General features: G+C 41.7%; 1 protein-coding gene across 1 annotated transcript in view; it reads right to left on the bottom strand.

The window, feature by feature from the left end:
- SLC35F4 (solute carrier family 35 member F4) overlaps positions 1-13,642 on the bottom strand; it is a 293,474-nt gene extending 279,832 nt beyond the window's left edge. The window contains exon 1 of the mRNA XM_029598234.1: positions 13,314-13,642. Coding sequence (XP_029454094.1) covers positions 13,314-13,416 — 103 coding nt within the window. The 5' untranslated portion in view covers positions 13,417-13,642. The remainder of the gene's footprint in view (positions 1-13,313) is intronic.
- Positions 13,643-14,127: the final 485 nt, after the last annotated feature.

The raw sequence follows: 14,127 nt of genomic DNA, 5'->3' as shown, positions 1-14,127 counted from the left end.
CGTTCCACGTCGCTCCCAGAGAGCAGTTCTCACTTGGGCCCATGACTCCCTCACGGGGGGCCATGCTGGCTGCAAAGGGACCTTAGACTTGTTGAACAGATTCTACTGGTGGCCGACGGTGAGATAGGACATCCAAGCTTTTGTGAGCTTGTGCCTGATCTGCGCTGTACAGAAGCCACTCATCGGGAAGCCCAGAGGCCTGTTGCAACCATTGCCCATCCCGGTGGAGCCTTGGATACACGTCTCCACCGACTTCGTCGTGGATCTTCCCCTCTCAGCAGGTAATTCGGTCATTTGGGTAACCGTAGACCGATTCTCCAAGATGGCGCACTTTGTCCCCCTGCCAAAGTTGCCTTCTGCACCTGACCTAGCTAACCTTTTCGCCCAGCATATCTTTCGACTTCACAGTCTCCCACAGGATATAGTCTCCAACCGAGGACCACAGTTTACTGCTCGTTATTGGAAGGCACTTTGCAAATGCTTCAATGTGCAACTTAGTCTTTCTTCTGTGTTCCATCCTCAAAGTAATGGGCAAATGGAATGAACTAACCGAACCTTGAAGACTTTTCTCCGTTCGTTCGTGAACGAGCACCAAGATAATTGGGCCAAGCTACTCCCATGGGCGGAGTTCTCGTACAATAATCACAAGCATGCTGCTACTGGAAGTTCGCCTTTCCTGATCGTAAATGGGAAGCAACTTTGACCATCCTTGCCTTCACCTGAACCTAGTGCACTCCCGGCAGTGCAACTTTCAGCCGCCAGCTTCTTTCCTTGTGGATGTCTATCCAGGGAAAGATCCGTAAAGCCGCCCAGTCCGCCAAGAAATGAGTGGATAGGCATCGTCAGCCAGCACCTATCTTCCTCCCAGGAGATCGTGTCTGGCTAAGTACCAAAAATCTTCAGCTACGTATTCCGTCTCGAAGACTAGCTCCTAGATTCTATGGGCCTTTTCGAGTCGCCGAACGAGTGGGAGCAGTCTCGAACTGACTACGCCTACCCTCCTCCATGCGCATACACAACATGTTCCATGTGTCATTGCTGAAGCCTCTTGTTTTATCCAGGTACCACTCCCGGGCTCCTGTACCTTCAGACCCTTCAGTACTGGACGAGGTCACGTATCAAGTACGTGAGGTCTTGGATGTCCGGTTTCACCTACGCCGATGGGAGTACCTGCTTGCCTGGGAGGGTTGCGGACCCGAGGATAATTCTTGGGAACCAGCCCGTAACATCCTTGACAAGGACTTATTATGGCAGTTCCATCTGGACCACCCGAGCAAACCCGGACCGGCTAAGAGGGGGCGTAAGAAGGGAGGTACTGTTGCGGTTCTGGCCACAAGCGCCGTGACCAGACCCTTACCTCCGTGTTTCTGGACCTGTTCCCGCTTTCACCGGCCTAATTCCTGTCTTGTTCGCTGGCGTCCCGGCAACGGCTGTGCCGCCAGGAAGCCTTCCATGGATGCAGTGTCTCTAGGCGCGCGCGCACGCCACTTGGGCGCTTTTCTAGGCCGTTTCCCGCCAGTGGTGACTCCGCCCAAATCCTGACGTCAGACGCCGTGGCCTTGATAAGCCAGCCGCGGCCACCCAGTCTTGACCTTGCAACGGGCTTACCTACCGGATCCCTGTTGTGCTGTGCCCCGGAGCGTCTTGCTTTCCTAATCGCTCCGTTCCTGCTTGCCTGCTACAGTACCTGCTTGGTTCCTGCCTGCCTGCCTGCAGTACCTGCCTGGTTCCAGTACCCGAGTCTTGCTACAGTTCCTGCCTGGTTCCAGTACCCGAGTCTTGCTACAGTTCCTGCCTGGTTCCAGTATCCGAGTCTTGCTATAGTTCCTGCCTGGTTCCAGTACCCGAGTCCTTATACAATTCCTGCCTGGTTCCAGTACCCGAGCCCCGTTACAGTACTGACCTTCTGTCCTAGTCTGGTTCCAGTTCCCAGTCCTGATCCACTACCGCCTAAGTCCCAGCAGCCGGGCCCCTACGGGCTCCTCCCAGGGGGACTTCGGCTTCCAAGGGTGAAGCCACCTAAGTCCCAGTGGTTGGGCTCCTACGGGCTCCTCCCGGGGGAGTACCAGCTTCCAGGGTGAAGAGCACCTCTACGTCCAGCCTGAACATCTGCCTCTCGGCCTGTGATATACTAGAGACTTTTGAATACCTTTCCCAGTCTCCTGCAGGTCGGCCCAAGGGTCCACTAAACTGACTTTCCCTAACATTTACCATTTCCATAATAACAGAGGTTCACACTGAGTAAATCAGTGAGTGGGAAGGTTATCTGGGTCAAAGAGCAAACAATAGTAACCATAAATTCTCGCAAAATTAATGGCATGAATGGGCAAATGTAGTGAATCACTGCTAATGTTTTTCTATGAGGCTGCAATAAAAAATTAAGATGAAAAGTAGTATTTTTTCAAATTTTCAGTTTTTACTTTGGTGCAAAAATTTGCACCAATTTCTCTTGAGTTATCAGATTTATCAATTTGGACATGCCTATGGACTTTCAGATCATTAAAATAAGCTTATTTTAAATGTAAACTTAAAAAATCAAAAAAAGGTTTTACTGAACCAATGAGAGGTCTAGAACGGGTAGATGTGAATCGGTTATTTACTCTTTCGGATAATAGAAAGACTAGGGGGCACTCCATGAAGTTAGCGTGTGGCACATTTAAAACTAATCGTAGAAAGTTCTTTTTCACTCAACGCACAATTAAACTCTGGGATTTGTTGCCAAAGGATGTGGTTAGTGCAGTTAGTATAGCTGTGTTTAAAAAAGGATTGGATAAGTTCTTGGAGGAGAAATCCATTACCTGCTATTAATTGAGTTGATTTAGAAAATAGCCACTGCTATTACTAGCAACGGTAACATGGAATAGACTTAGTTTTTGGGTACTTGCCAGGTTCTTATGGCCTGGATTGGCCACTGTTGGAAACAGGATGCTGGGCTTGATGGACCCTTCGTCTGACCCAGTATGGCATGTTCTTATGTTCTTATGAAGGTCAAGTTATGCAATGTTTGTATGCAAATTCTTTTCTCTCTAGGTAATTATTAATTTATTAATGTTGGACAATATATTGTGATTATATTTGGATTGACCTTTCTGACATGTAGTTATTCTTAGTCACCCAAATATTTTGGACTCTTTTCAATGATAATATGGGATGATGTTGCTGTATCCATTCAGAATTAAAGCCTTCTAATTCATTCACAGCTATTATTAGTCTGCAAGTTTCGTTTTTAAGTAAAAGTGATTATATAAAAGTTACCTCCTTTCATAAGGTCCTCCCTCTGTAGATCAAGGATCCACCTTTAGGCACTGTAGTCTTAGAAAAACCTGCTGCAGTCCTGGGAAAAGTTTCTTCCAATGGGAAGAGCTATCACTTCTAGGCCCAAAAGATTTTTGTAACTCCAGTCACTCCAAAACTGCTTCGCATACAAGATTGTTGTTCCAAAACAATTTGTTTACAGACACAAAAATAGGTGAATCCACTTAGTGTACAAAAAAACAGCACTCCAGAATTTTCAAGAGACAAAGATCACAAATTACAATTCCTCAAGGCACTTGAGAAACATTGCAGTGAATACAATGCCCACAAAAATCTGTAGGTCTCTCTTAATCTTCAGGACTTAATCAGAAGTCAAGAGAGATTTGTTGTTCCAAATCAGGTTTTTCCACACAACAAATTGTTAGTGCAACAGCACCATAGTGAGTCCCCTTATCCCCTGGACTGAGATGGTTGCCTTCCTGGGACAACTTTTGCAAATTCTCTTCTTGAACCATCACACCAACAGCTGCTGTACCCTTATCAAAGAGAACCTTGTCCTGTTCTCCTACCTGAAGAAAACGAAATATTCCCCATTCCTCTCCAACACAGGGAGACAGCCAGCAGTGTACTGCCTCTCCCTACCTCTACTCACATCTCCTTCCCTACTGACTCTTTAAGCATTTATAAGATTGGAAGAAAGAACCCTCCCTGTGGAGATGGATGAAGTGCGGGGAAGGCATGCATTCACCATGTATTCCTGCCTCCTGCACTCGTCAAATCTGCTACACTCCCTACCCACATTAGGAAGGTTCTGAAGGGTCCTCCATATCAAATCCAAGATAAAACCAGTATTTTAACTAACCACTAAGACTGTTTGTATGTATATTGCAAAATATTATTAAATCACTCTTCTCCAGCCATGCAGTTTCTGCATAATTCGGATACTGCTTTTGGTCAATAACCAATGACTAGGTAGCATTTACTTTTGTGATCAAGAACCAATGACAAAAAGCTTTCAGATTTCTCATTAGAAAAATCATTCAAGGTACAAAATCTGGAAAACAAAGAAAATAATAATAGATTCTGGTTCAAAAATGTTTGGATAAGTTCTTGGAGGAGAAGTCCATTAACGGTTATTAATCAAGTTTACTTAGGGAATAGCCACTGCTATTAATTGATCAGTAGCATGGGATCTTCTTAGTATTTGGATAATTGCCAGGTTCTTGTGGCCTGGTTTGGCCTCTGTTGGAAACAGGATGCTGGTCTGGCCCATGCTGGGTCATGACCCAGCATGGCAATTTCTTATGTTCTTATGTTCTTATAATAGATTTTCAGAAATTTAAAAGCAAAAGGGAAAGAAATATTTATAAAAAACTTTGTCTAAGCATGATATCGTATAGAGTTTACTAAAGATTTATTCTACCAACTATATAGATGGTTACATGAGTTGTTATTGTTTTCCTGTCTTCTTTCTACCTATATCTGGGTGTTGAAGGTTAGGTGATCACAACCCCACCATGGTAGTTCTGACTTCCTACAAGTCCCTGCATGCAATGGGATATAACCAGGACCAGATCAACGTGTCCTGAAAATCTGAAGCCAGTTGGCAACCCTTCTGTAGGGACATCTCTCAGACCCAAATTCTTAGAACTGCTCTCTCCCTCTGAAGCAACAAATATGAAGTCAGAAGGAAAGGACTACGGGACATTTGACAATGCACACTAAAGGAACTGTGCTGCATAATAGGCATGGCACTAGCTAGTTTCATTTTTAAGTCTTTTAAGTCTTTTATAAACAATATAGTCTATCTTTAGCATGTCTCTACCAGCCATGTAAGTGTTCATCTGATCACCAATTTAGTTTAATTTTCCTTGAAATATCATCTTTCAAATAAAAAATCACAGTGGTTTACAACACAAAAAAACATAAAATAGCAATAAAATAAAATCATTTTAACAGGCTCGATTCAAGAAAAACACTTGATATGAACCAATCATATTGTTAATTTTGTAACCCATTAATTTACCTTGACTAAGTGGAGAAAAAGTGAGGCCTATAAAAATGCAAAGTGAGAGCCCTTAACTTCATATTCACTTGCTGTAACTGTGGCCATCCTACTGGACTGCTGTCATCCTGCACAATAAAGAACTCCTTACTGTCTCTGCATTCCTGTTCCATATAGCTGGAGGAATCTGGCTGCCTGCTAACCTCAAGACGAAGGACAGTGAGAGAAGCTCTCTGTTTTCCTGAATGCTGATCTCAGACAGCCACAGAGACACAGAGCAAATACTTCTGATTGCTTTCTACTAAGATCTGAAAGTTAACTTAATCAATCCAGGGCTTAGTAAACCTGCAATATATCTTTGAATTGCACAAAACTGTAGATAAGTGATTTAAATGTCTATTAAGACATTGTGAAACAGGTGAATGTATGTTCTGTTTAAGCAATTGCTATATTAATCAATTATGTTTAATTGATAAAAAATCATCATTAAAATCTCTAACTTTAGATAAACTGTATGTATCCTTGTTTTGATTATCACAAATTTGGATCGATAATAATGTGTGTAATCATGAAATTCTTAAACACTGTAGTTAATAATCCAAGGTTCTAGTTGCTCCTAAAGATCTTTTCTTTCCAGAAAAAATAACAGATGTTTGCTATTACCTTGTGCAGCTGGTCTTCCATGGCAGTCCCCTTCCAAGTACTAGCCAGGCTTAACCCTGCTTATCTTTCTGAACTCAAAAAAAGCTTAGACTCTCAGGTAACAAGTGTTAAAACATGAAATAAGCTAAAATTAAAAAAAAAACATGAAATAAGCTGAAAACTGTCAATGACAAGTAATATGTGTTGCTAACTGCCCTAGCCACTAAATGTTCATGTAAACAATGACATCATCAGCATGCAACACCTTGTTTCTTTTGGGTACAGTTTTAGTATTGGATGTCATAAGTATGCACACTTCAAATATATGCCACATGAATAATTCCATAATGTAATTTTTCTTCTGGGCTGGATTGATGTCTTCTGTCAGCCTAACTATGTAGTTATGCATTGTTTTCTCTCCTCTCAAATTACAAAGATTATGCTGGTAGCTTCACTACAGAAATTCATGGGAGCTCCAATTTGCATCTATATTGTCAGAAAGTGTGACCTCATCAAGGCTATGAAGTATGGCAAACTATACAGAATTCATATACAAATATCTGCCTTCAAGTGAAGGCAGCTGAAAAGAGCAAATATATGTTGACACTAAGAAAGCAGGAAAATTCATAACTATTTGAATGTCACCAAAGACTATTTAAAAAATAATTCTCTTGCTCTCTGTCTCTTATACGACTATATAAATCCAGGATACATAAACACAGATTTGGCTACTGTCCAATAAATATAGAAGCTGATGTAAGCTTCAAACACTTGTGTGACAAATAAAGGAGAAAAGGTAGCCATACATGATAAGAAAAATAGTTCAAAAGAAGGAGAAACAACTGCAGCCAGCAATTGTTAAAGTCATACTTCTACAGTACCAAGACAGAATCTTTTCTATGGAATCATGTCTAAAAGCTAAACTCTAATGCAATAGAAGGAAACTATGGTTAAATATCCAATGATATCACACTTTGTTTTCTGCACTGGATTTCAGTCATTTAAACAAAAATGGATATCAGTATGGAAGTATTTTCTGTTCTTAGGAGAAATCGGGATCTATTTTGCTATTTCTTTCAAAATGGAAAATATGATTTATGGGCTTCTGGAGGCAAGCAGTAATTATCAGTGTATCTAGTGAGTGAGTTTTCTTCCATATTTGCTTCTTAATTATACTAAACCCTGCACTCAAAAGGAAGGTAAAGGCAAATAATCCCGCTTGTGTTCACTTTCAGCACTATATATATCACAGCCCCCAGTTTTATGCAGCAGCTCAGGGGTAGATTCTGCGGCAAGAGTTTGAAAATTCTACATCAAAGTTTCTAAAAATCTATGTGTAAAAATATACTTTTTAAATGGACTAACAATACATTGCTTGACTAGCTTTTGATAGCTAACACTCATTTTATCAGTTCAGTTCTAGGGACTGTATCTCAAAAGGGATAGAGATAGGATGGAAGCATTCCAGAGAAAGGCTACCAAAATAGTGTGGGGTCTATTTCAGAAGACCTATGAAGAGAGGCTGAAGGATCTAAATAACATGTACACCCTGGAGGAGAGGAGATACAGGGGAGATTTGATACAGATCTTCAGATACCTGAATGATTTTAATGATGCACAATCAACAAACATTTTCTGTTGGAAAGGAACTGTAGAACGAGGGGTCACAAAATGAAACTCCAGGGAGGACAGCTCAGAACCAACATCAGGAAATATTTCTTCACGGACAGGGTGATGGATGCCTGGAATGCTCTCCTGGAATAGGTGGTGAGGACGAAAACAGTAAATGAATTCAAAAGAGCATGGAATAAATACTGCAGATCCCTAAATGTTAGATGTTAGAAATAAAGGAGTGAATGGGGGTAATCTGCACAGAGCAGCATGAAATTCTTAAACAGAAGACAAGGGGGTAACTGAACAGAATGGCAGCTACTACCCTTAACAGAAAGCATGAGGGTAACTTCACAGAATGGCACCTACTATTATGAGCAACTTTCTGGGCAGACTGGATGAACCATTTGGTCATTATCTGCTGTCATTCATTACTATGTTACTACGTACATTAGAGATGTGCTTCCGGTTAGGATTTCATCTTGGGCTTCGTTTTGGGGCCCCCCTGTGGGAATTTAATTTTTCCCGTGGTTCGGGTTTTTTTTTCGGGGGCACCGATTTTCAGGTTAGTGCGCACTAATGGGAGTTAGTGCACGCTAACTCCCCGTTAGTGCGCGCTAACTCCCAATAGTGCACACTAACCCGAAAATGATTTTTTCACGAAATTTTGGAAAAAATTCAATCGTTTTTTGGTTTTCCCAAACCATTCCGAATTACGCTATTTCAGTGAAATTGCCTAATTCGGGGAAAACGATTGCATATCCCTAATGTATGTTAAAATAAAATGAGCGAGTAAAGGCAAAGGTCTGAATTTTCCCATTCTGAATTCTGATCATAATGTCACCGATGCAATACTCTAGCTCTGAGAAATGTTGCATCACAAAGTCACAGGACCATCAAAAGGTTGAGTCAGAAGGACGACCACCCTAACAGGCCGATACAGAATGGTGCGCTCGGCCAAGTGCACCATTTAGCCCTCATTTGGCTGCGCATTTTAGACGTGCTATTACTACCCCTTATACTGTAAGGGGTAGTAATAGCACATAGAAAACGCGTGGCCAACCCCCCCCCGAAACTAATAGCACTCATCACATGCAAATGCATGTTGATAAGCCTATTAGTTATTCACCCAGACAGTTTACTCTCAGAAATTAATGCCTGCCCAACAGCAGGTGTTAATTTTGAAAGCACCAGGAAAAGTGAACAGGAAAGCAGAAAAAACTGTTTTTCTGTACACCCTCCAACTTAATATCATAGCGATATTAAGTCGGAAGCACCAAAAAAAAAAACATCTGCCCGCCGGTCGGTGGATTTGAAAACGGATGCTCAATTTTGCCAGCATCCGTTTTCCAAACCCATGGCTGCCACGGGTTCGAAAACCGATGCCAGTAAAATTGAGCATCAGTTGTCGGACTCGCTGACAGCAACCGCTTCCGCTAATAAGGAGACGCTAGGGAGGCGCTATTGTCCATATCGCCTCCTTATTAGTGCGCAGTCTCATTTGAATACAAAATCGCGTGTCAGGAGAGCGGGCACTCGATTCGGAGCACCGGCTCTACCGCGTTTCTCATTACATCGGCCTGTAAGTGCAAAGCCAGTGGATGGTGCCACGCCACCTTTTTTGAGTCAGTCTGTGAATCTGAAAATAAGCAATCCTGATAGGGTTGGAGGGCACCAAAAGCACCCATTGCCCAAGCACCATTTTGTCCAGCAGCGGCTCTCTCTGGAGGTGTTGCCTTGCTATCCCAAAAAGAAAACTCAGATGTTTCCAAGAACAAAAGAAATTTAAAATTAAAATGATGAGACATTTCAAAATCAGCAGAAAAGGATTGAGTGGATCCATGGGTTTCCTCACCCATTAGCGGACATAACCCTGTCTGAAGCTTGCAAAAGATTTTGTTTACTGAGGTGTGAGTATTAGTTTTGCTGAGGAAAAATGAGTGTTTAATGTTTTGCAAGAGAAACAGTTTGTTGAGTTCAATTAATAGTGAGGTTGGATAAAATCTGTTTGCAAAAGAGTATTGTTTTGCTGTGGAAAAATGTGAAAGCTGTTTTCATTTAGAGTAGGGATCAGTGCTGTTTGATTTTCCCACCCACCCCAATCTCATTTTTCGTTATACAGACTGCTACCCCAATTAGAAATTAAGGAGGGAATTTTTTTTCACCATAAGAGTCATTTATGTATTTACAATAAGCAAGGGGCCAATTTGCTAAGCTGCAGTAAAACAGAATATTTCTGTACTGTTTAACTGTGGGGAATTAGCAGAGGATTGTGTAAACTGTAATACGCAGATGCCACAGTTTAGTAAATTATGCGGTAATTTTCTGTACATTGCGGTGGGCGAGAACGTCATGCATTCTCAGTCATTGCAGTGAGCGATGGCAGATCCCCATCCCAGTCCTGATACCTGAAAGGTGTTGCAAGGCCCCGTAATAGTCACCCCTCCCACCCCCGCCCCCACATACACACATATCAATCCAGGCTATAAGTCCCACCCCATCATGGAAATATTGCCCGTTTACTAAAAATAGTGAAAGTTCCTCCCTCTCCTTCTGAAAGTTGTCCCCTCAGGCCACCTCTCCAACTTTACCAGGGTGCCCAGGGTTCAAGAATGAGAACAATCCCCATTTGCTCCTGCCCCACTAGTGCCATGTAACAAAATGGCACTGACTGACCCTCGGTTCTCTTTTCCACCTTGCCAATGCCTACGTCATCTTTCAGTCAGCATAGCCCATTCAGGTTCAAATGTCTCTATCCAGCCTTTCATAGGTAGTAGTGCTGACTGGAACCCAGAGATTGCCAAGATGTCTCTGGAGGCCCGTCAAATTACATAAAACACTGGATTTTCGGTGTGAAACCTGGAGAGCTCCCAGGTATTAATATGCTTACATTTTCTGAGTCTGGGAAAGCAATCTAATACAGGAATTATAGAATCAAAATCATATTTTGTGCCTCGGTATATAAAAAACCCTTAAATAAATAAATAAATATTTACTATTTCAAAGAACAATATCTTCAAGACTAAGGGTAAGGTTCAATCATATATTTTTCTATTTTATGTATGATTGTGCCTCGGCAAATATCACAATACTAAACTGATGAAATGGGGAGTAGTTATCATTCGCACAAGTTTATCATTACTGATCTTCAAAAGTACTATGCATATTTAACAAGTATAGTACCTACCCCTTGTTTTTTTTACCATGCCAGGCACACTAAAGCCCTGGGTTCTCAGATCCATTCCTGGATGGTTGCAAACAGGGCTGGTTTTCAGGGTAATCAACCTTGTTCTTAGACAAAATATATTTCATGAGTGTGCACGCTAGATATCCTGAAAACCAGACCTATCTATTGCCCTCACTAAGATCCCCTGCACTAAAGTATTCAACCTCTCTATAACCTGCCACACAAAGTCTGAACTGTAATACAATCCCCTCTCATGATTGTGATAGCTTGCCTAGACACTGCGGAATTGAGATGAAAGTATTATGAATGCATGAACTCATTTGCTGTCACTACAGTATTACATCTGATTTTCTATTTAAGAATTAATGAGCCACATTTTAAGATTTGGGGACTCAGTATCAAGCACTAAAATGTTATTATTGGGTTGTTTTTGTTGCTATTGTTTTGGGACTCAGTATCAAGCACTATTATTGAGTTGTTTTTGTTGTTGTTGTTTTAAATTTCATTGATATGGGAAATGCTTTGGATTATTTTACAATAAAAATGAAAACATTTGTCAGTAAACACAGGAAGAAAAAAATCACATAAAATAATCTGAACTTTACAGCCACCAAAAAGCACTTGGTCATAATTAAAACTACAAAAGCAACTGCATTCAGTTTTTGAAGGCAGCTGATATTTTTTTTGCCATCTCTTTCGATTTAAAAAAAAACATTTGAATTTGAATTTCATGCAAATAACTCAGAATCAGTGGGTAGTGCATTATTGATACAATTAGCTGAAATGGCAATCTCTCTGTATACATTATGCTAATTTATTGATTTAGAAAACAAATACAACTGTATAATGCTTAAATACTGACTATATATATATATATGAAATTAAAATGCATTAAAAACATCAAAAGTAACATTTAAAACCCAAGACACATCACTGCTGTAATGCCTGTGCTCCTTTGAGACAACTCGTGTAACAGGAAAATTATGCAATAATAAGAATCCCTGTTTAATTTTTAGTCTTGGCTAGCCTCCCAACTGTCACCCAACTTCCCAGATCAGTATACTTCAATAATTTAATTACCGTAAATTGGCAAAAGAATCTAAGAATTTTTTCCACACAATCCTCAAATCGAAGAACTAATTCAATTTGGTTTCAACTGTCAATAAATAATGTATCAGGATCAGAAGCAAACAGAGTTTGTGAGCTTTACTCAATTAAATTAAAAGTGACTTATTTGCCTACTTCAGGGGAGGATGTAGAGCGTTTGTTTTTCAGTGCTCTGCAGCCAGCAGTATAAGATAAAGCATGAGTTAAAGAAATATTCATGTGATATACAATATATGATGCAATAGTCTGTGTTGTGTGTGACATCATACTTTGTATGTAAATTTTAATGTATATGAAACATACATAGGATATATATAAACTATGTGATGATGTACACTAGAGCTTTATAATGCCATTTATATTGTAGAATGTATATTGTTCATATTGTTTATAATGCTATAGCTATAGTATATAATACATATTCTAATTATGATACAGTATGTTGAATATATGTAACTGCATACAATATATGCTAGGAATAGACTGCATATACTATGCTCAGTATATAATGAATATAGATGCACTATATTGTATATTATACTCTAGCGTATACATGTTTTATATATTACATGATACAGTGCATTTATATGGGATACTGTGAAACTAAGGATGTCTTTACTACAATTCGAGCCTAACCATCTTGTAACACATCCGAATAGTCTCCTCTCTTCTCGCACGGCGCTACCACCCTCCACTATAATCGCTCCGTGTCATTCCTCCCTCCCCCTTGCACAACCGCGTCAGGTTTACTTTTTTCTTCACTCCAGCAATTTCATCTGCCCGATCTTCTCAGTGAGAGGGGCGCTCTGGATCCAGGGTGGATGGTGTCACATAAAACAGACAAGGTGAATGCCAGCCCTGGCTAAGCAGCATCCCTCAGGGCAAGCCATCGCTAATGAGCGCAGGGCGGCCAGTAGCCCTCCTCCCGGAGAAATCCGGCACCCAGGGGATGGAGGAAAGGATTGGAATACTTTTACACTTAGAGAATTCCTTCATTGCCCGCAGGCATGTGCTATCCATTTCTTATCGATGAGCTCTCTCCCCAGCTTCGCTATTTTTATGAAAGCACTTTAACAAGAGCCCCCGCCAGCGGATCGCCCGTTCCCTGCCTTATTAGCATAATAGCAACGCCGACTTTTAGCCCTTCAGAAACGGTGTCCTGAGAAAGGCTTCGTCCTAAAAAAAAAAAATATTTACCTCAGCCGTTGTTCGCAAATAAAATGCAACTGTTTTTGTACTGCATGCAATATGTACCCCTTTTCACACACACAAAAAAAGATGATCTCTTTGGTTGGTTATTTTCAACACACTTTTGGCACCAAATCGATGATAAAACCTGTAACAAATATAAACCCTGTTTTATCAGTGGTTGCCAATGGAAGCTTTCAGTAGATTGGAAATTTTATGCCCAGTGCTCTTAACAGTAACCCCAATGTCTGGGATCCTCCCCGCATCACCACCCCCTGAAAAGAGGGGAGAAGAGAAGCCCGAAGAGGGCTGTCTTACTTTTCTGGCTGGAATAGCCCGGGTAATATCCATAGTAACCGGTGATCCGTAAGATCCTGTCTTCGATGGTGGCCACCCCGTTAGGGGCTGCTTTGACATCCATAAAGAGCACGAACCGCTTGCCCCCCTGTGCAGGACGGAGACTTCGGCTGCCAGGGACTAAAGCAAAAAGACGCTGCGGCGCGTGCCGCTGCTCCTGGGGTCTGCGGCTCGGCCAGCGGTTGGCGCTCGCGCAGCCGTCGCGAGCAGCCCCAGCTCGTGCTGCTGCTGTTGCAGCTGCTTCCGCGCGCGCCGGCTGACACGACGCAGCCTCCAGTGCAGGACCGCTCCGCCGCACCGCAGCCCCGCGCTCCCGCCCGACCCGCCTGTGCGGCAATCAGCTGCCCACCGCCTGTCTAGTGGCATTTCCCAAGCAGCAAGCCCAACTGTCACCAATTCTTTTCTTCCTTTTTTCTAAAGGAGGCTGAGGAAAAGGGGAGGGCGGGATCACGGTTATTTCTACTGTGTTTCCCAATAGAAACCACAGATTCACTTTACCAGAGTTTGGCAAGTTTATCACTTGGGAAACATGAAAAAAAGTCTTGTGATCTGGCTTTATCGGTTTGGCTATCTTTTCTTCCACTGGTGTCTTTTGCCATTCTGGCTGCTTTCCCCACTTCTTTCAGCTTCACCAGAAATTTTCCCTGTGCTCCTTTTCCTGAGATTCTTTGTACCTATCGAATGATTTTTTTTTTTTGGCTCTTTTCTAGCCGTCTCTCTTGAAAACCATATCAGTTTCTTTTTCCTCTTATCTTAATTTGCTAAAAGTAAGAGC

The sequence above is a fragment of the Rhinatrema bivittatum genome, chromosome 4 (assembly GCF_901001135.1).
Source record: "Rhinatrema bivittatum chromosome 4, aRhiBiv1.1, whole genome shotgun sequence".
NCBI classification, from domain to species: domain Eukaryota; kingdom Metazoa; phylum Chordata; class Amphibia; order Gymnophiona; family Rhinatrematidae; genus Rhinatrema; species Rhinatrema bivittatum.
Note: the sequence above shows the minus strand (reverse complement) of the source record. Positions and strands in the feature narration are given on the sequence as shown.